Below are 23347 nucleotides of genomic sequence, written 5' to 3'. Positions count from 1 at the left end.
ACAGTGGCTAATATTACACTGATCACCCCACTAATAAAACAGTGGCTAATATTACACTGATCACCCCACTAATAAAACAGTGGCTAATATTACACTGATCACCCCACTAATAAAACAGTGGCTAATATTACACTGATCACCCCACTAATAAAACAGTGGCTAATATTACACTGATCACCCCACTAATAAAACAGTGGCTAATATTACACTGATCACCCCACTAATAAAACAGTGGCTAATATTACACTGATCACCCCACTAATAAAACAGTGGCTAATATTACACTGATCACCCCACTAATAAAACAGTGGCTAATATTACACTGATCACCCTACTAATAAAACAGTGGCTAATATTACACTGATCACCCCACTAATAAAACAGTGGCTAATATTACACTGAAACACTTCAGGATTCTCCCGGGTGGTACAGACTTCATCTCTTTTTAAGGATCCACCACTAATCTCTCACAGACAAGACAAGAACATTAAATACATGCTCATCAAGAATGATTTAATTAACCATTCAGATCCCTGTGATACTGTAGACTACCACCGATCTGTATGTGTACGTGTACATTTATTAACACAACCACTAACATAACTGGCACAAAAGGACAAATTGACATCACCCTCTACTGCATTACTTGTAAGAGATGTAATCTCTTGAACACCTTCACACCATCACGATCATTTCCAGTATTGAGACGTTTTAATACTAATGTAGTTTCAGCACCAACGCGAGTGGCTGCTGGTTCCAGTAGCTCCATCTTTGTGGTTTTGTGGAGTTTCTTAATTTTTTCAGGAATTTCCCTTTGGGGTCAATAAAGTATGTATGTATGTATGTATGTATGTATGTATGTATGTATGTATGTATCTATCTATCTATCTATGTTTGTATAGAGTGTCACTGCTTTTTTTCATATATACAGGAAAACATTTTTTTTTTGTTTTAAGCCAATGGATTTTTTTCTAAAACTCACTATTTTAAAGGAAGAGTGATTTGGAAGTTTTGTCAGGCTCTGGTAAGAATACAGCAGTCCCAGAACCAAAACCTCTTAATGTCTGATCCCCTGTAGAAACAAGGATTCTCCACATTATCATAATAAAAGTCTTTTCTCAGATCTTAGGCTTTGGTTTCTGACTGTAAATAAGTCTCTTTTCACACCTTTGTAGGATAAAGCTCAACCTTTTATTACATGTTAATGAGCTCCATTCACACACCTGCTGAAGTTTCTGTCCAGCACTGCAAGTGTTAAAGGAGGAGATTCACCTGTGCCATCACACACCTGCCCCGGCCCACCAGCCAATCAGGTGTGAGTGTGGGAGAGTTACCTGTCAGGACAGATAAATGGGCGAGCAGCCGCAGGTCCAAATCAAAACCACTCATTCACCGGGACACACACACACCTCTGTCTGCGACACACACACACACGGCTCTCTCCACAACACGCTTCAGAGGGAGCAGCTCAATCTCAGGATTTTACTTCTCAGCCTCTCTGGAGAGACATGACCAAAGAGACAGAGTAAGTGTGCTTGGTGTCTCAGAACAATCTTGGGCTTTAATGAGGGTCTCTCAGCTTCTTTAATTAGTGTGGTGATCTGGGGAGCAGGAGAGTTGCTCATGAAGACTCATGAAGGCTCTTAAAGGCTCTTAAAGGGTCATATTTTAAAAGATCATTTGTCAACTTGCTATGGTAGTCACAGCTTCTAGATATGGTACAGATGTTGGTGCAGGTCATCGTTGGTGGTTCACTGTCAGTGTGTATGTTCAGTGTGTATGTTCAGTAAGTAGGTTTAGGGTGTATGTTCAGTAAGTAGGTTTAGGGTGTAGGTTTAGGGTGTAGGTTTAGGGTGTAGGATTAGGGTGTAGGTTTAGGGTGTAGGATTAGGGTGTAGGTTTAGGGTGTAGGTTTAGGGTGTAGGTTTAGTGCATTCAGGCTTTTCCTTGTATTAAGCTTTTTTTGCATGTGGTGTCAGCCGTGGTTTCGCTGCTCTGAGCTGTGACATCCCATCTCTTCTTTGCCATTGGCAACCAGCCCCTCATCACCACAAGCACATGGGACAGTTTTTAGAGACAACTGACACCGGCACACACACACATACTCACACGTGCAAACGTGTGTGTTCACTGAGCTGTGTAATGGAGAATTATCACAATATGTGTGTGTCAGCCTTTCTGCTGTGCTATGAGCTCTGTGTCTGTGTCAGACTCCATTTGATTCACTGTAACACAGACAGTCCACATGACCATCCAGACAGCATGTGCCTGTGTTTCCTCTCAACACACACAACCACAAAGCAGCGTCTCCTCGAGAGCTTGGCCAGTAACCGTGGAGACATCTGTGCAGTGTGGCAGGCTGATTATCCACGTCTGATCCTACAACTGCATTTCTTAAATTCTAGACCTTTTAAGGGACAGTGAAGAAACCATATGTGTGTGAACACCATACAGGTGTGTGTGAACGCCATACACGTGTGTGTGAACACCATACATGTGTGTGAATTAACGTGTTCTTCTGCTGGGAGAATTCAAGCCTTGAGCAAACCAGCATGTATTTCAGAGGTCACTGGGGGGCAAACGCCACTCAAGCCCACGCCAGTCACACTCACCTAATGCATAAGTTTGCTTTTGGTCTTCAGGCTAATCTGACATCTGGTTTTCCTCAGTTCTAACTAGCACTTTAGACATTTGGTTTGTGTAAGCAACTGCTCTCATATGCTAGAAAGATCAAGATTATCCATTAAGAGACGTCTCAGACGTCCCCGTCCAACATGCAGAGACGTCTCAGACGTCCCCGTCCAACATGCAGGTTTCACTCTGTGTAAGGATGAGCTGATCTGGCAGGTCGTGGGACGGGTGTGTAAACACTGCCGGCTCGCACGCTCGCACGCACTCACTCACTCACTCACGCACTCACTCAAAGACTGTGCAGATTTGTGTCTCTGCAATCGAAACTGCCGTGTCCTCGGGGCGAAACTCAGCAGGCTGAGTGCCGGTATCACGGCTCCCTGCTGTGTGGGCACCAGAGAGCCCGACACTTCCTCAGAACCCGCATGTCTGACACATGGACTCTCTTCCTCAAATGTACATCCCTCTGTCTCGCAAATCAAATGAAACCAAATCAAGTAAAAATAAGCAGCAGGTTGCAACACCTATTAGATCTGCAGAACAGTATATGTAGAAATGTATCATTCATATACATCTCCCTGTCTTCCTCTCTCTCCGTCTCTCTACGTCTTCCTCTCTCTCTCCGTCTCTCTACCTGTCTCTCTCTCTCTGTCTCTCTCCCTGTCTCTCTCCCTCCGTCTCTCTACCTCTGTCTCTCTCCCTGTCTCTCTCTCTCTCCGTCTCTCTACCTGTCTCTCTCCCTCTGTCTCTCTCCCTGTCTCTCTGTCCGTCTCTCTCTGCCCAACACGTCCTCCTGTAGGACGCTGATGATTCTACAGAACGAGAGTTTCAACTACCCACGCTATCCTGACAGTTTTCTTATGGACTCCTGGAGTTACATGGACAATGCAGACATGAGCAAGGCTAGACCCCGCCTACACACCGACGAAGACCTGGCTAGCATCTCTTTTATTTACGACACTTGCAAGGTGAATTTAAACACCAAAAAATCTTAGTACTCGGAATAATGGTTATCGATGAATTAATTATTAATGAATTATTTTCTCCATTTTTACAGACTCAGAAAGAGCAGAAAATGACATCCTGTTCCCGTGGCAGCACTACGTTTAAACAGATGGAGAGGTATACACCCAAGTTCTGCACACGGCAGTGGTGCCCTCTGACCTCTGACCTCTGACCTCACTCTCTCAACCACACCTGTTCCTCTCACATCCACTCCACGTAAAAGAAGAACCTCATACAGGCATGTGTGTGTGAGAAGGGAGAGGGGAGAGAGGGGAGGGGAGGAGAGGAGGAGGGGAGAGAGGGGGAGAGGGGAGGAGAGGAGGAGGAGGGGAGGTGTGTCTGCTGACATGTGGGGCGAAACACGACAGACAGGTCTGTGAAACGTGACGTTAACAAAGATGAAAGAAGCTTCTATTCATGCATCTTCTGCTGGTCCTGCTGTGCGGAGGCTCGCGGGATTACCGTGAGCTCAGTCCAGGTCAGAACAGGATTAAGAGTCTAATCCTGCTCCCCATCCCACCTGAGAAACAGCTTAGTCACCAGCCATTTGTCTCGGTGAGAAATGGCCGCCACTGGAGAGTGGTTTCCTTCAGGTCCAGGCGCGGCGAGAAAGGCAAACAGAGGCAGAGTGGTGGATTAGGCTGCAAACACCTTCCATCACACACGCGGCTACGCCACAGCGCTGCCCCTGTAGCAGCGTCTATACCGCCCCCTGTCTGTCGGGAGGAGTCAGCACTGCTTGTTGTTCAAACTAACGATGAATATTTCAGCAGCAAAAAAGAAAACGCTCTAGGACTCCAAGACCAACACACCAGTAGGTTAATTATCCTACTTTATTAACCTACTCATTCTCCTAATTGGTTCTCAGGACATCGAGTGGCTCCTCCCCTGAGCTGACAACTCTGGAGAACTCCGCCCACATCATGAAGATGTTGTCGGAGAGCATTTCCACAGACCAAGTCACGAAACAAGTGTCACCGTGCAACAACAGCTACATCCGGACCAATGCGGGTGACAGCTACGACAAACAAGTCATCAACAACATTTTTGATTCTCTTTTGCTGAACACACCACAGAAACCATGGCAACCTGAAGCCTCCTTCCCCAATAATGAAGTGAGTTGAACACCTGAATGCACAGAACAAGACAAAATTATTTATTTTTTATTTTAATGCTAAGCAACATATGACTTGCTAACAAAATTCGTATGTAATGAGAAGAGTCATGGACTGGATCGTAATTATAATGGACATCTCCTGTTGTCTTTGTTGAAACAGCATCTGGGCAACTTCAACTCAGAGTTTGTGGGTCATACAAGCCCTGGGTACTCTGACTCCTATACAACCTCATCTCCAGAGAGGTACAGGTGAGCGAGACGTCAACCATCCCTCTCTCTCTCTCTCTCTCTCTCTCTCTCTCTCTCTCTCTCTCTCTCTCTCTCTCTCTCTCTCTCTCTCTCTCTCTTTATCTCTCTCTCAACATTTCAATCTACTGGACCATACCATGGTTTGAGTGTGCCAGGGTGTCATGTCTGTGTTTCTAAGCAGATGGACTGCTCTGTTATGTTTGTGCGACTGTGTTATCTATTTGTTTAGACTGTGTTGTCTTTATTTGTAGGAACGACTTTCAGTTCATCCTGGGGGCGCCACAAGCCTCCCAGAACAAGAACACGGAGGTGCCCATGGTGTACCTGAACAAGGGCCAGTTCTACCCCATTACCCTGCAGGGGGTGGAGAGTGGCGTTGGGGTACCCTGCAAGGTGAAGGTAAGCGACCTCTGAACCCCAAACCCAGAGCTTCTCCAGAACAATCCCCCCCCCAGCGCAGGCTCAGGGCCCAACACAACACTAAACTCAGGCGTCTGCACGAGTGAGTCGCACTGCTAGCAGTCCAGATCACTTGTCTCCTTTCACAAAGGCTCAGATGACTGATCAGTTGTTGTTTTTCTGAACCGTCTTAATCCATCTGGCAATATTAGTTCTCAAATGCCAAAGGCTAAACAGCTCACTTCTTAGTAAAGCAGTACACCGGACTGTTGAGCTGTAGACCAGCAGACAGTGGTGCTTACGGGACTTACGGGACTGTGGTGAACAGACTCGGACTGAAAATCCAGCTCATGTCTTCACTCACACTTTTGATTCAATGGCAACATGCAACAACAGAAAATAAGTCTATTTTCTCTGAGATGTTTTTACAAATCATTCTTTCAATTCATGGGATTAGCAGTTAACACTCCTCTTTAGAAACAGTATTGGGCTGGAGTCCTAATGGACGTGGGTTTTTTTGAGGAGAACATTTTTGTTGTGATGTGTGACGTATGTGGTGGCATTGAGGTTTAAACACTAATTATGATGGTACATCCCAGAGCACACCTGTGCGTGCAGATCGGGCCATACCCTGTTGCCTTTAGCTTGACAACGAATGGTGACTAAAGCTTTAAAGATGGAGAGGGAGAGGCATGGTACACACACACACACACACACACACACACACACACACAAAGGTCATATCCTGAGGTATTAGCACGCAGAGCTGAACTAACATTACAGAATTATGAAGACTATAAATGGTAATTTCTGTTATATTTATCTCTCTCTCTCTCTCTCTCCCTCTCTCTCTCTCTCTCTCTCTCTCTCTCAGACGGTGATTATGGCGGTGTTTGAGAATGAGAAGAGTCCAGAGATGCAGCTGAAGTGTTGGAATCACTGGCATGCACGCCAACCCACCGCTAAACAGAGGGTCATCGACATCGGTGTGTACACACACACACACACACACACACACACACACACACACACACACACACACACACCATACACACACATCATACACACACACACACCATACAGCCCACCGCTAAACAGAGGGTCATCGACATCGGTGTGTACACACACACACACACACATCATACACACACACACACACACCATACACACACACACACACACACACCATACAGCCCACCGCTAAACAGAGGGTCATCGGCATCGGTGTGTACACACACACACACACACACACACACACCATACACACACATCATACACACACTCACGTACACACACCATACAGCCCACCGCTAAACAGGGTCATCGATATTGGTGTGTACACACACACACACACACACACACACACACACACCATACACACACATCATACACACACTCACGTACACACACCATACAGCCCACCGCTAAACAGGGTCATCGATATTGGTCGTGTACACACACACACACACACACACACACACACACACACACACACACACACACACACACACCATACACACATACACTACATACACAAATCACACCCAACAAAGCAGCCAAAGAAACAACAGTAGTAAGAGGGACGGTTGTAGTTACTCTGTGGTTACTCTGTGGTTACTCTGTGGTTACTCTGTGGTTACTCTGGTTAGCTGGCTGGAGTGTGTGCTGTATTTCATGTGTTGCACCAGTTCTGATTCTCGTGGTCGTGTGTGTCTCCAGCCGACTACAAGGAAGTGTTCAGTGGCATCAGTAACGTGGACGAGGTCGCTTACAACGCCTTATCATTCATCTGGAACACCAGTGAAGAAGCTAAGGTAAGGATACACACACACACGCCCACACCTAACTCTGTGTGTGTGTGTGTGTGTGTGTGTGTGTGTGTGTGTGTGTGTGTGTGTGTGTGTGTGTGTGTGTGTGTGTGTGTGTGTGTGTGTGTGTTTGTAATGTCACAAGGGCCAAGGAATCTATGGCATGTATGTCACCACCTCAGGCACCTGTCATGACTACAGAGAGAGAGAGAGCGAGGGAGAGAGAGAGAGAGAGAGGGAGAGAGAAAGAGAGAGAGAGAGAGAGAGAGAGAGAGAGACAGAGTGGGGGAGCAGTCAGAGGAAAAGAGGCACAGATCTGAAGAATCTCCTCAGGCAGTTCAGGGCGTGACAGTGAAACCAAGAACAGGTGGAGGACAGAAGGAGCAACAAAAAAAAAAAGAAAAGGAAAGAAAGAAAAATACACAAGCCAGATAAGACACATTACGTGAGGAACGCAGGGATGAGAGCAGGCTAGTTCCGTGGAGATACGGAGACACCCAGCCCTCTCTGACCGCATCACACACCGGGAGTGTGTTATCGGACCGGAGAGCCGATTCATTCTTTATATATTAATTCGCCCATATGTTTCCAGACGTGTTCAGTCATGTTCCGGCGTTTCTAGTTCCTTCCACCTCTCCCTGCGAATTAACGTAATCACCGCCCACACCGGCATTTTCGCCTTACCGCATGACCAAAGGTGTCATCCTTACTTCAATTTGTATTTGTTCTTAAACATCCGATGAGCGACAGATCATATCTGAGTTTTATTCATAACAGGAGTACGTGCGTGACATAAATGGTGTCACGCGCGTTTGCGCAAGCTTCACAAACTGGGCGATTCTGGAAGAGAGAAAAACGCGTTTAGATTTATTATCGCTTCTCATCTCCAGATCACAGTAATCACTGCGCCCAAGTGTCTGTATCCACAACATCCCTATCAGGCACTATTTTGCATGCAAAGGGAATTTGTCCGTACACGGTGTGATCTCAGGATTGTATTTAATATACAAATTAAAATGCACTGCATCTTGTATAGTCTGTCACACACATGAACATTCGTCCGCATATAAGAGCCTGACCTAACGCACCTGGCGTGATCCAACCTTCACCTGCTCTCCCTCTGTTCCTGCAGGTTTATATCGGTATTAATTCTCTCAGCACGGACTTCTCCTCCCAGAAGGGGGTGAAAGGACTCCCTCTCAACCTCCAGATCGACACATACGACTTCAGCTCCGGCTCCAACCGCCTCATTCATCGCGCCGCCTGTCAAGTGAAGATTTTCTGCGATAAGGTGCGTTTTTGTTTTATATATATATATGTGAGTTCCCGAGTTAATGCTCATATTCAGTCCACACTTTTCTAAGCTCCATGCCCAGAGTGTCAGTGGGAGAGGCATTAAAACATCACTTTAACAATCTCACACTCACTCTCGGAGATGCAAGCATGTTCACATATCCAGGTTCCTGCAGACACCATTGATCTGATTGTTTTGCTGTGATGAGCGTGTGGGACCCTCATGTCCTCCGGGCGCTCCTGGCCCTGCGCGCTGGTGCTGAACCCGACTGGGTCGCTCAGAGCAGCTGCAGTTTAGACGCGTCTGACGGGTTTAGCAGCCCGGGGTGACCTGGTTCACCACTGAACACCCACAACCAGGAACCTGCTTGTTTTTTGTTTGTGTTTTTGGTTTTTTTGTTGCGTTTTTAGGGGGTGCGGACATGTTATTTGAGTATTGTGTTTTGCGCTCCGTGATTTAAGATGTAACACGTCGCTTTAAGCCCGCTGTAATGGTCTGAAGTATTAACAACATGACCCCAAAGTTCAACAGATCGTCGCATGTTTACCATTTGTCGGCCAATTATTACACAATTATATAATCATGGATTCATAATGAATTCATTCGTGCACATAAGACCGATACAGTGGTGATGTGTGAATGTTTCTGCACAGGGAGCAGAGAGGAAGATGAGGGATGAAGAGAGGAAGAGGTCTAAGAGACGAGCCAAGAACGCAGACTCCACCAACAGCGGTGAGTTCGTCTCCCCTTCAGCCCAATAATTACAGTTACTCTCCGCTCTTTCAAACGAGCAATTACGGCAATCCCACTTCGGGAAACACCCAGCAACAAACAGCGGTGGAGACACGTTAGGTGGACAATGTGGGATTTGTCCTCCCCTACCGCGGGCATGGCGGTTAAAGCTGTTTAACGCACCGGGAAGTGGCTGTGTGCACACATGCACACACACAGTTACTCACACACACACATGCACACACACAGTTGCTCACACACACACAGTTGCTCACACACAGTTACTCACACACACACATGCACACACACAGTTACTCACACACACACATGCACACACTCAGTTACTCACACACACACATGCACACACACAGTTACTCACACACACACATGCACACACACAGTTACTCACACACACACACGCACACACACAGTTACTCACACACCCACATGCACACACACAGTTACTCACACACATGCACACACACAGTTACTCACACACACACACATGCATTCACACACATGCATTCACACAGTTACTCACACACACACACACACACACACACACACACACACACACACACACACACACACACACACACACACACACACACATGTATTCACACACATGCACACACACAGTTACTCACACACACACATGCATTCACACACATGTATTCACACACATGCACACACAGTTACTCACACACACACATGCATTCACACACATGCATTCACACACATGCACACACACAGTTACTCACACACACACATGCATTCACACACATGCGTTCACACATTTGCTGAAACATCTGCTGTTAAAGTGCATGTTTATATAGTTTGAAGCGTGTGAAATGTTCATTATAACGCGTCACTCAGGTATGTAATAGAAGTAGATCTAAGTTATAGAGGTGACCCGGGTGTGAGGTAGAGACGAGCTACTGTGCTGGGGTTCCTCACACTTCTCCTCCTCTTCTTCAGGCTCTGCCAAGCAGACCGCCGTCTCCAGCTCTATTGGGAGAGACTGCACCTTCTTCAAGACACTGGACGACCATACCAGTCAACCTGTGCTGTTCATCCCAGAGACACACTACAGCAGCCTGCAACGCCTGGTACACACACACACACACACACACACACACACACACTACAGCAGCCTGCAACGCCTGGTACACACACACACACACACACACACACACTACAGCAGCCTGCAACGCCTGGTACACACACACACACACACACACACACACTACAGCAGCCTGCAACGCCTGGTACACACACACACACACACACACACACACACACACACACACACACACACACACACACACACACACACACACACACACGTGCATGTGCAAGACACCTCCAGGAATCCCAGGATTTGTGGTTAGTCTCATCATTGTCAAGTCATGCTCCATAGCAGCAGAAAAGCAGGAAAAGTGTGGGAAAAAATGTGGTGAGAGAAGAGAGAGGGAGAGAGAGAGAGAGAGAGAGAGAGAGAGAGGGAGGGAGAGAGAGGGAGAGAGGGATAGTGAGAGTGAGAGGGCGGGGGGAGAGAGTGATTGGCACATTATGGAGTTTACACGACAGCAAACGAAACTCACCTCGAGATGTCGGCCATGCTGACTGACACAGAAGATTAAGCTGTAGGGGCATGTACACACACACACACACACACACACACACACACACACACACACACACACACACACACACACACACACACACACACACACACTGCTGCTGTGTTGAAGGGGTGATTTACACAGGCAAGTTCTGCTGTTCTGACACTGTCCCACAGTCTCAGGGTCTGTGCATGTACACATGTGTTTTACACTCAGTACTCACAACTCAACACTCACAACTCAACACTCACAACTCAGTACTCACAACTCAACACTCACAACTCAACACTCACATCTCAGTACTCACAACTCAGCACTCACAACTCAGTACTCACAACTCAACACTCACAACTCAACACTCACAAGTCAGTACTCACAACTCAACACTCACAACTCAGTACTCACAACTCAACACTCACAAGTCAGTACTCACAACTCAACACTCACAACTCAGTACTCACAACTCAGTACTCACAACTCAACACTCACAACTCAACACACATCTCAGTACTCACAACTCAGTACTCACAACTCAGCACTCACAACTCAGCACTCACAACTCAACACTCACAAGTCAGTACTCACAACAACACTCACAACTCAACACTCACATCTCAGTACTCACAACTCAGCACTCACAACTCAGTACTCACAACTCAACACTCACAACTCAACACTCACAACTCAGTACTCACAACTCAGTACTCACAACTCAGCACTCACAACTCAGTACTCACAACTCAACACTCACAACTCAACACTCACAACTCTACTCACAACTCAGCACTCACAACTCAGCACTCACAACTCAGTACTCACAACTCAGTACTCACAACTCAACACTCACAAGTCAGTACTCACAACTCAACACTCACAACTCAGTACTCACAACTCAGCACTCACAACTCAGCACTCACAACTCAATACTCACATCTCAGTACTCACAACTCAGTACTCACAACTCAACACTCACAACTCTACTCACAACTCAACACTGACAACTCAGCACTCACAACTCAGCACTCACAACTCCGCACTCACAACTCAACACTCACAACTCAGTACTCACAACTCAACACTCACATCTCAGTACTCACAACTCAGTACTCACAACTCAGTACTCACAACTCTACTCACAACTCAACACTGACAACTCAGCACTCACAACTCAGCACTCACAACTCCGCACTCACAACTCAACACTCACAACTCAGTACTCACAACTCAACACTCACAACTCAGTACTCACAACTCAGTACTCAGCATTCAGCACTCATTATGTCCTGTTCACACACACACCATGTGGATCTGTGGCCAACTCTGAATGTCATTCTTAGTCTTTTTATAATTGGTTCTTCTCAAACCCATAGATTGTGTATTTGTGTGTGTGTGTGTGTGTGTGTGTGTGTGTGTGTGTGTGTGTGTGTGCGTGAAACTGATAACACACTCTGTGATCAGGCAGTTAGATACACACTCGTATGTGTGTGTGTGTGTGTGTGTGTGTGTGTGTGTGTGTGTGTGTGTGTGTGTTTTGTTAGGCTTTGCTAGACCACACCTGCCCAGGTGAGATAACGATGTCATCGTAGAAGGAGAGATAGGACACAAGGCAACTCTTCCATGGCTACAAGCCCCACCCTTACAGTGATGTTATCTGTGTGTCTGCCTCACAGGCGCCCCCTAGCAGTCTGGAGGAAAGTGAGAGAAATTCCCTGAAGCGTGTGGTGGGCTACCCTGAGACTGGAGAGACTTCTCCCCCTAACAAACAGTCACGCAAAGACGAACAGAGAGGTATGACACCAGAACACCACGTCCCACAAACCAGAACACCACCTCCCACACACCACACCAGAACACCACCTCCCACACACACACCACACACTCCGGATCTGGTTCAGCTTCTGCTGTATGTCAGTGATTCTGGCTGATCAGAGTTGCTGTCTTGTTCATGTCAACAGTGCTGGGGCTGTAACATATTGGTTTGGTTGGGTTTGGAGCTCAGAGGATGAGAGATGTTGATCCACCCCAGACTAATTATAGGGACTCAGATCATTGCAACAAGCCCATGGAAAAGCTGCAGAAATTGTTGGTTAATTGAAGAACTTTGAAAATGATTGATTTTGATATTTTAATACTTTTCAATGTCCCCTGAAGAAAGTGTTTGTCAGTCCATATTCTGCTCACTTGCTAGTTTAATTTATATATATATATATATATATATATATATATATATATATATATATATATATATATATATATATATATAGGTTGAATAGTAACGGCCCAAGAATTGATCCTTGGGGGATCCTTGGGGGAAGTTATTTTTTGACGTGTGGAGGAAGAGGTACCTAATGCTACATAGTAATCACGCCCAGTTAGGTATGATCTAAACCTGTCTAAGACTAAGCCACTAAGGCCTACCCAGCTCTGTAGTCGATCAAGAAGTATTTCATGATCAACGGTGTCAAAAGCGGCGCTTAAATCTAGCAGAAAAAGGACTGAGAGTTTGCCTGCATCCTTACTTATGTTTAGTTAATGCTGTGAAACTCAAGCAAACCTTTAATTTCGATTGGCTGATGCAGGGATTGTTCACACCAACATGCAGCCATCTGAAGAGGAGGCAAGAGATCATGTGTGTTTATGGCCTGGGCTGGGTTACTGGCTGAAGTCTGAGGTTACTGGCTGAAGTCTGAGGTTACTGGGCTGGAAGCTGAGGTTACTGGCTGAAGGCTGAGGTTACTGGGCTGGAAGCTGAGGTTACTGGCTGAAGGCTGAGGTTACTGGGCTGAAGGCTGAGGTTACTGGGCTGAAGGCTGAGGTTACTGGGCTGAAGGCTGAGGTTACTGGAGTTACTTTGGTTCATTATGTTCATCTGCGTGTGTTTTGTTTGCAGTGCTTCTGTACGTGCGGCAGGAGTCTGAGGAGGTGTTTGACGCACTGATGCTGGAGGCTCCCACGCTGAAGGGGCTGAGGCGAGCAGTAAGTCCTCATCCTCTCCTCTCCTCTTCCTCCTCTCCTTTTCTCCTCTCTTCCTCCTCCTCTCCTCTTCCTCCTCTCTTCCTCCTCCTCTCCTTTTCTCCTCTCCTCTTCCTCTTCTCTTCCTCATCCTCTCCTCTTCCTCCTCTCCTCTCCTCCTCTCTTCCTCCTCCTCTCCTCTTCCTCCTCTCCTCTTCCTCCTCTCCTTTTCTCCTCTCTTCCTCCTCCTCTCTTCCTCCTCCTCTCCACATGTTCTTTTCCCAGTTCTCACCATTGTTGTCTCTTCACTTGGGTGCTGTACAATATTTGTGAGCTCACTGTAAAACATGTCAAAATATCTTTAGCATGAAACGTATCTCCTTCACTGTTCTGATTACTTCTTTTGTACTCTCAGATTTCAGACAAGTATGGCTTGCAAGAAGACACCATTGGGAAAATCTTCAAGAAGTGCAAGAGAGGGTGAGTGACGGCTACATCACAGCGTCTCTGGGGAGCAGCAGTGGCCATTTTGGCTCTAGGGATCCAGGATTTTAGTGATGGCTGTCTGCTGCGTTGGCCGATGACAGACCAGGTCTGCTAGATGAAGGAAGGCTTCACCCGACTGTGGTTTACGTCTGGACGTCTCTGTCAGCTCTCTGAAAGTTGCCGAGCAGGACGAGTGAGACCTGTGGCGTGTGGAATGCTGTAATTGCTGCTCCTTTTACAGGAAAAAAAGACTTTTAAAAAGAACAAAAGGATATAGACTAAGGTGAAGATTGTCTTGCGTGGTCGGAAGGAGAGTGGGCAGATGGTGGCGTAGATAGGGAGGCGGTCTGGATGTTGAGCAAGTCCAGCATCTGCTTGTGCAACACTGGGAATTCTGGGTACTGAAGGTGCTTCTGAGAGCACCTAGTAGTAGTAGCAGAAGCAGTAGCTTCTCATCACAGGGGGCAGCATATGCACTTTGTCACCATTTATAGTGTGTGTGGAGTCGGCCGTTCACGTGTGTCCTTCTGAACTTCCGTTCCGTGCGTGTGAAGGATTTGTTCGTGCCCTTGTTTTGACAAACGACCCGCCGGTCTCTGGGACGCTGGGAAAGGCGCTCAGCTGTCTGTCTGCTGTAGTCCGTCTGGTCTGCATGCAAATGTGCCGGCTGAGGAGCCCTGGAGCGGTCGTGTCACGCCACTATGACTACAGCTCGGTTTCCTAGGACAGCCTATCGGGGTTACTGATGTTGGCGTGTCGGTAGCCCAAGGCTTGAGTTCTGGAGTCCTCACACACCTGGATGAGGGTGTTTGGAAGAACAGGACAGGTTGGGTGACATTCCCCCCTCTCCTCTCCGCCCTCCCCTCTCCTAATTTTGTGATTTATAATGCAAGTAGAGTTCCAGAAAACATTTCTTAACCAGCTGATCTGATATCAGCCAGACAATTGATCTGCTGTCCTGTTGTGTTCTTAACCAGCTGATCTGATATCAGTCGATTCATCTACCATCCTGTTGTGTCACTGGCAGCAGGTCAGATTACAGGGATTTTTCAAAATAAGTTGTCTCGATCGTGTCACCTAACCATGGCAGCCTGACGCAGGTGATGATGGAGTAACAAATAATACTGCCTTCCTGACTCATGTTGGTAGTAGAGAAACAGTGTTTTTTGGGAGGGTTTCAGTCACACATTCAAGGTCAGATCTAAGTGGTAGATCAGAATGGATCTGCTCAGGGATCAGTTGGGTGAGATCTGACTCAGGAAGTAAATTATGGAGAGAGTATGTTAGAGGAGCTCTGAGAGGATCAGGGAGCATCGTTCACACGCATTAGCTCGACTATTACATCATGAGTGTCAAACCTTTCAGAGAAACTGCTGCGCTATAAACTATATATAAATTATCCAAACTTGTATGTTTGGATAATCAATAGTCTGGAGATTCTTCTTAAATCTAAGTGTTCTGTGATGTTTTTTGGAGGTAGGACCGTTCTCCTGTCTCACATATTGATGACTTTTTTTTTCTCTCTTTTGCAGGATATTTGTGAACATGGACGACAACATAATTGAACACTACAGCAACCACTCTGCCTTCCTCATTGAGATTTCCGAGGTCATGGTCAATCTCTTCCAGGTCACACTAATGGAGTTATAAGCACAGTCTGCTGGGCCTGCTGACAGTGTTTGCTCTCCCACCAACCCAAAGCACTGCCTCCTTTCAAACAGATCACTCTACCTCCTTTCAGACAGGTCCCATTGGGCCACGTCTGTCTAAACGAGGACACTAAAACACTGTACCCAACAGCAGGCTTACAGCTGAATAAGTCACCCGGGTTGCCTTTGTAAATACCACTTATTCACCGGAATTTATTATTTTGTTGGCATATTACATCAGCAATTGTGTTGGACAAAATTGCTGTGAATGAATGTGTTGTAAATATTAATTGTAAATATAAATAACATTAATGAGAGAGTCCCTTGGGTCTGATGCAGTGAGCATTTAGCATGTGCTTTGTGTTGTAGTTGTAGGGAGTGTCCTGCAGTGTGCTTGAACACGCCCCCATCACCACAGCTCTGCCTTGTCATTTCTGTGGATTGAGAACGTGCTCTTGGCAATCGATGCCGAGGTCGTGTTTTTCTTTAATGTACGTTTTCTGAACTATAATTATGCCCCTACACTTCTGATGAAGCCTGGTAGCTTCTTACCTGTAGTTTCACACCTGAAGCAGCTCCAGTCAGATGAGGCAGCTTCCATTCCTCGACGTCTCACATTTCTGCCTTCACGTATTTCTGTCCGTGTTTCACACGTGACTTCGGCAGCGGACCACCAGTTTACGACTTCAAAACATTTCGAGGTTGCTCCGTCACCTTGACGATAGCATTCCTCTTGTCCTCCCACATTTAATTAACAAAAAGTCTAAATGAACCACTGAAATTTTCCCTTGAAAGAAATTCCACCTGACAGGCGGAGTTCGAGTTTGGCGAGCGTGTTTTGGGATATGGCTTCACAAGAACTATATGACATTTCAAGTGTTTAATTGCTGTATATCTTGTTTTTATTCCTTTTTGTATTTCACCCGATTTTATAAGGAAAATAAAGAAAAATATCAAAGTTTTCAGTGTAATTCTAGTGCTCTATTCGAACTTTAATCCTGCCAATCTGAAATCACAGAGAACATGAGCAATGCTTGCACACACATCCCATCACCACGAGTCCCACCAGGTCAGGTCCTTCTGTTTAGGGTCTTCAAGGAGGCTTGTGGAAGTCAACACACTCACACACTCACAGTTCTGGCTAAGCATTCTGAGAATGGCACAAATTTTGGTTTTCACAATGTTTGCTGCCCTCAGTTTTTTTAGAACCTTTTGTCAGATGTTTATATGGTATAATGAAGTACAATTAAACATTCCATGTATTTAAAAATTTTTGACAAATACATTCAGTTTAAACAAAAATTTAATATTTACAGTGTTGACCCTGTAAGACAGGGATGTCAAAGTCAAATACACCGAGGGCCAAAAAAACTAATTTGTTACAAGCCGAGGGCCGGACTGGTTCAATGTTTATTAAAACATATTAAAATGATTGCACATAGCCTACTGAATCAAGACCTAACACAGTGTATATTATTTAATGCTTAAATGAATAAAGCAATATTTTCTTATGCATCTGTCAGTAATTTCAAGTGAAAATATTTTTCAACAAGCAAACATGAATAAAGTAATAAAGGTTTGAAAAGTGCTGGAATTTAAGCTCAAGTACTTGAAAATGCTTGAAATTGTAACTACTTAATTTCACAACAAATAGCTATCTGACTGAACAGTTCTCTTTTATTACGTTAACAAATACGAGCCTCTTGTAATTCCAGGACGAAACATGAGAGAACGTGAAGACGTTAAGATTGGGCGTTTTGAAAATAAACCACCATTAAATAATGTGAATAAAAAGCGAATTATTTCGAATCATTTCGAGTATATGTATAAATATTTAACTTAATTCAGTTTAACGTGCTGGGAAATATTGAAATGGACCTTGAAGGTGACGTACAAGTGCTCGAATTCCACCTTGTAAAGGTGCATGAACCCTGCAAACATGACTTTGTTCATTGCGCTGAGGCGCGGCGCGCGCAAAGTACAAAATTCGAGAGATGCACGACCTCGTGAATCGACAGCACGCGAGACGGTCTCGCACGAGCTAAACCACTGCGATTACGTTATTTTCGCCGCGCTGACCCTCGCTGCTTGTGCGCGCTGCAGTGACTTCGCGGGCTACCGTTGCATTGTGGGGAATGTAGTGCTTGTGCGTGCAAAACACCAGCGGGCAGCTGTGGCCTGCGGGCCGGTTCTAATAGTAATTAAATATCATCCAGGGGGCCATAGATAATCAATTCACGGGCCGGATCTGGCCCGCGGGCCTTGACTTTGACATATGTGCTGTAAGACTTCTGTAGGTCACCTCGGCATGCTGGGTATCAGCGTCTGGACAACATCTTGAGTGATGAGCATTCCTGCCTCATCAGGTGCCTGTAGCTGATCAGAATCTCTGGGCGTTTGTCCACCCTCTTTGAGCACTGACCACAGGTTCTCAATGGGTTTGAGATCTGGGTTGAGTTTCCTAGCCATGGACCCAAACTTTCAATGTTTTGGTCACTGAGCCACTTGGTCACCACTTTCGCCTTGTGATAAGAACATTATCATGCTGACGTTCACCGTTTCTTCTCCGGACAATCATTTGTCCAGATGCCCCGAGTCTGAAGGGGCTTCATCAGAGAGAATAACGTTCCCCCAGTCCTGTGCAGTCCAGTCCCTGTACGTCCTGCAGAAGGTCAGTCTGTCCTTGATGTTTCTCTTGGAGACAAGTGTCTTCTCTGCTGTCCTTCTGGACACCAAGACATCCTCCGAAAGTCTTTGTCTCACTGTGTGTTTATATGACAGTGATGTCAGCTGTCTTGTCCTCATTAACCTTTTCTCCTGAGCCAACGAGTTCATCACTGAAATGACGTTAGCAGGCTATTTTGTAGGGCTGAAATGCAGTGGCCAGAATGCAATAGTTGTTGTGATAAGATCATTTTTATAACATTTGATGAATTGCAATTAATCTAATCAATCTTTTCAATCCAGTTAATGCAAATTGCCCCCATCAAATTTGAGGCAGCGATCTTTGTGAACACCAAAATTTCTACCATTCTCAAAACGTATGGCTACGATTGGCTACAGATTGACACTTTGCTGACATGGTGGGTTTGAACACTCCAGTGTGGCCTGCTGTCCTCTGTTAAAAAAGATCAATGTTTAGTTTAGTTAAATGTTTAGTTAAATCTGACCTGTGTATACGATGACGTGGCAACAGGCATGTTGGAAGACTTCAGGGGAGCCTGTCCTAGTCAGTTCCACTGGAACCTGCCAATCAAACCAAGATTGTGTGTGTGTGTGTGCATGTCAGTGAACCAGTCAGTGTTAGCGTGTGTGTTTTCGCGGGCCTTTTTTGTGATTGTTGCGGGCTAAAATGTTTGATGTTGCGGGTGTTTTTCAAAAAAATTGCGATGGAAGTTGCGGTGTGTTTTTGCTTTTTTGTGAGTATATTACAATAGGGAGTAAATGTTGTATGGTTTCCTCTATTTAGTAGTCCATTTTAATTATCTATTTACCTATTTATTCAGGGTTGCCAACTTTTCAAGATCGCTTGAAGTGAGATTTGAACCTGGAGGGAGTGGCGAACATTAATTGTTGACGGGGGGGACGGGGTTAGCGAACATAAGTTGTTACCGGGCGGCCTGTAAAATGGACACAAATTAAGTATTATATCGAGATCGATCGCCAGTGGTTGGCGCCAGAGCGAACTAGTAACTCATAGATATGGATCAGAGATAAATAAACTTCATCTCTGACTTTAAACTTTATCTCAGTCCAAAGTTTAAACTTATAAACTTTATCTCAGACCCTCGCCGCTTGCGTGCGCTGCAGTGACTTCGCAGGCTACCGTTGCATTGTGGGGAATGTAGTGTTTGTGCGTGCAAAACACCATCGGGCAGCTGTGGCTTGCGGGCCGGTTCTAATAGTAATTAAATATCATCCAGGGGGCCATAGATAATCAATTCGCGGGTCTGATCTGGACAGTTTATCCCCGTTTTCATGTAGTGTACCGGGATACTGCTTTTCCCGATCTTTTTGCCGTTATTTTCGTCGTTCATGCTGCTTTCAGTCTGCTCCTCTTGAACGTATATACGGAGGTAAGGCGGGAGTTTGTCGACGTCACATCAAGACGACATCAGTGATTGGTCAAATTTGCGGGAAAGTTGCGGTGATTGGCTAAAGTTGCAACACCGCCCTGAATTCGCGGGATTTGCTTGAAGTTGCGTTGAAGTTGCAAATCGCAACATCGCGACTTTCTGGAGGGTCTGTGTGCATGTCAGTGAACCAGTCAGTGTTAGCGTGTGTGTATGTGCATGTCAGTGAACCAGTCAGTGTTAGCGTGTGTGTATGTGCATGTCAGTCAACCAGTCAGTGTTAGCGTGTGTGTATGTGCATTGCATCCAGATCTGATATTTTGCGAGTTAGTCAGAACAACAAACAGGGTGTGGGTGGATGCCTTTTGTGTGTGCATGCGTGTGTGTGTGTGTGTTTGTTCAGACTGTCTCTTGCCAGTCTACGTGTCTAGTATACATGCTTATAACCACAGGACGACAGATCGAATTCTGACGTGGATCGTTCAGGTTTGTTCCACCTGCCTGGATTTGCTAAGTAGTTCAAGGAAGCATGTGGGATTAAATCACGTGGGCTTAAATCTATGATACACAATCACGGTGCACCTTGCTCTTCATGAACTATGTTGAACTTTGTTGTGTTTAAGTGACGAGGGATTGTGATTAATCTCCTCCACCTCCGCAGTGCTGTTGGTTTACTGGAAGAGAACGCAATGTAGTCGATACAAACTGAAAGAGAATCAGACAATCAGAGAAACAGGATCAGAGAATCAAAATCAGAATGAGAGAACAGAAGCAGATAACCAAAAGAGGAGAGAGTGAGGAAGGGTAGAACCCCTGATCACTGTCTGTCCTTTAACACTTAATCCCCCCATCATTCACAAACTCACATCACTGATGATTTTAAAGCCAATCTCACTTTAAACAGTGTTCATTAGTTTTTTTATGATGCAAGTATATTTTGCATACAAAAACATAATTCTGATTTTCTGTCAGTTACTTCACAGACAGTCAGAGCCGTGTCACAGACCTGTTAGTGTGTACAGTGTGTACAGCGTGTTCATAGTGTTCAGTACAAGCGTTTGCTCATGCTCATAATATTCATAGCCTCTCAGGTCTGGTTTAGTCATACCTGTCCTGGTCTCTCCTCCTCACACGTGCTTCTCACAGCCCTGGTGTTCATATTGTCCTCCAGAAAAGGCAGGTCAGCCCAACACAGCCCAACATAGCTCGGCCCAACACAGCCCGGCCCCTCCAAGAGATCCCAGCTGCATTTTTAAAACCCAATGTAAAATCTTTATGCTCTCTGAACAGATTAATTTTCATAAACCATTTTGCTCTTGTGTGGGTGTGTGTGTGTGTGTATACGTGTGTGTGTACGTGAGTGTGTGTTTGTGTGTAAAAATGTACTGTATGTGGCAGGATTGCCTTCTCATTCAACCGTGTTTGTTACAGGGTTGTCATGACACCAGGCATGCATGTATTTGAATGTTTTGTTGTTGAAGGTGCTGGTTTGGTGTGCTATTGTGTCACCACGTATTCTGGTTGACAAGGTGACAAAACCTTATTAATGACACACTCTTTCTTTTTGACGGAACTGTCACACATTAGTTACTGTGCCAGTAAATGAACACGCACACATACATAAATGCCAGCACACACATGCATACATACACAGATTAGGAGTGATAAGTCAAAGACCAGAAGTGAGGAAATGTATGAACCATACCCTGGAGAGACATTGCAGAAATAGCATCCCTCTAGATTTATGCCCTCTTGACATTTCAGTTAAATGACTGACTGATTTTATACACACACACACACACACACACACACACACACACACACACACATATATCTTTACAAGGTTCCCTCGCCCCCTCACACAATAAGGAAGGTCCAACCAGGTGGTGCTGGGTCCAAACTGAACAAGCCCATGGTTCAGTACAGGAACCAGAACCGGAACACTGATCAGAACACCAGAGGAACCCAGCAGCAGCTACTGGTCCAGACTGGTCACTGGAGACTACAGGACCAGACAGACCTGGACACCCTCACTGAGATCATCACAAAGAGTGGCTACGGATGTCAGCTACAGAACACAACCAGCACCAGACACCTCCTCTACGTGCATGACGAGATGATTAAGAATTCCGTCCCAGCAGGACAATCAAACCAGAGCAGGACAAGTGTGTCAGATGATTTAAAGTGAAGATTTAAACCACATTAAACCTTAAAAACTGCAGTTTGTGCATACTTGTGTAATATTTCAATTTGATGATCTGAATATTTCAGTGTGACATGCAAAAAAAAGACATTTTCACACAAGTGTACACACCCCTGAACACACCACTACACACCCCTGAACACACCACTACACACCCCTGAACACAACAGTGTGCAACGTTGCTGACTCAGGGGTTATAGAGGCTGAACACAATTGCAGGTTATTACTCTGTTTACTATAAAAGACACAGACAATCACAAGAAAGCAAACATCAAAACAGTCAAACCAAGCAAGACTCAAGACAACAGCCAGGTACGACTTACATAAACTACAGACACTTCAATGGAGGACCAGGAAACATCAAACATACAGACAGGCAAACCAATGCAGGACAGACCAACATGCAAACTTACAAATCAAAGGTGACAAGACAAACACAAGCAAAGACCAAGCAGATTACAGAGACTAGACAGAACAGAAGAACAGACCAGCAACTACACACCAAGACACAAACACCACTAGAAAGACTAAATGTAGAGACCAGACACAAACAACCAGGGCTGTGTGAGCAGCAAACACAGTGAAGACATGGGCTACAAATACCTGTGGAGTCAGGGACTCAAACCAGGAAATGGTAATGAGGAGGCGGGACAAGGATGGGGCGTGAAGACAGACACAACAAGAACATTCAAAATAAAAGCACATAAAAAGGAAACCAGGGATTAAATTGTATGAATCATTGTTGAAACGCATGGATGTGGTCCTTCAAGCTCATGAAAGTCACACAAAATATTAAATATGGCTCTAATAGCACCACAACGTCATTCACCAGTGTTATGAAGCATATATTTGTACATGAAGTGAATTATTTGTTTGATTTTCACCTTACTTTCTGTGGGCGGCAAAACTTTTGTCTTGCCAAAATCTGACCTTTCTGTGTTCATTAAATGATCAATATTTATTTTCGTAAATTAAATCTCATTTGGGAGGGTTTCAGCTTTCACATGAGTTATTTCTAAAACCATCCGATGAATTTAAAGTCAGGTTATAAGCTTTTGTTTCCACAACATGGATAAGCAACAGAACTTATGTCAGGGACTATACACCCCCCCCCCCCCCCCCCC

At 45.4% G+C, this 23347-nt stretch overlaps 1 protein-coding gene and 1 long non-coding RNA gene across 2 annotated transcripts; one reads left to right on the top strand and one right to left on the bottom strand.

Annotated features, from left to right (window-relative positions):
- The first annotated feature begins 1380 nt into the window (after positions 1-1380).
- Positions 1381-16908, top strand: grhl3 (grainyhead-like transcription factor 3). The gene is made up of 15 exons (XM_076978301.1): positions 1381-1525; positions 3431-3599; positions 3689-3753; positions 4505-4751; positions 4914-5002; positions 5254-5401; positions 6276-6387; positions 7121-7215; positions 8342-8500; positions 9157-9235; positions 10214-10344; positions 12531-12648; positions 13751-13836; positions 14228-14292; positions 15831-16908. The coding sequence occupies exons 1-15, from the start codon at positions 1509-1511 to the stop codon at positions 15946-15948; spliced, it is 1698 nt and encodes a 565-aa protein (XP_076834416.1). The 5' UTR covers positions 1381-1508; the 3' UTR covers positions 15949-16908.
- On the bottom strand, positions 16891-23311 carry LOC143480550 (uncharacterized). Its single transcript, XR_013121848.1, has 3 exons — positions 21129-23311; positions 19118-20725; positions 16891-18816 (listed from the first exon to the last, which is right to left on the bottom strand). It is a non-coding gene; the product is annotated as an uncharacterized LOC143480550 (long non-coding RNA).
- Positions 23312-23347: the final 36 nt, after the last annotated feature.

This window comes from Brachyhypopomus gauderio, chromosome 17 (genome assembly GCF_052324685.1).
Source record: "Brachyhypopomus gauderio isolate BG-103 chromosome 17, BGAUD_0.2, whole genome shotgun sequence".
NCBI lineage: Eukaryota > Metazoa > Chordata > Actinopteri > Gymnotiformes > Hypopomidae > Brachyhypopomus > Brachyhypopomus gauderio.
Note: the sequence above shows the minus strand (reverse complement) of the source record. Positions and strands in the feature narration are given on the sequence as shown.

What these genes read in the sequence shown, in the direction of transcription:
- grhl3 (XM_076978301.1), top strand. An exon ending in CGCAGACTCCACCAACAGCG is followed by an intron (nt 9,236 to 10,213) that starts GTGAGTTCGTCT and finishes CCTCTTCTTCAG; the next exon opens with GCTCTGCCAAGCAGACCGCC. An exon ending in ACGCAAAGACGAACAGAGAG is followed by an intron (nt 12,649 to 13,750) that starts GTATGACACCAG and finishes TTTTGTTTGCAG; the next exon opens with TGCTTCTGTACGTGCGGCAG.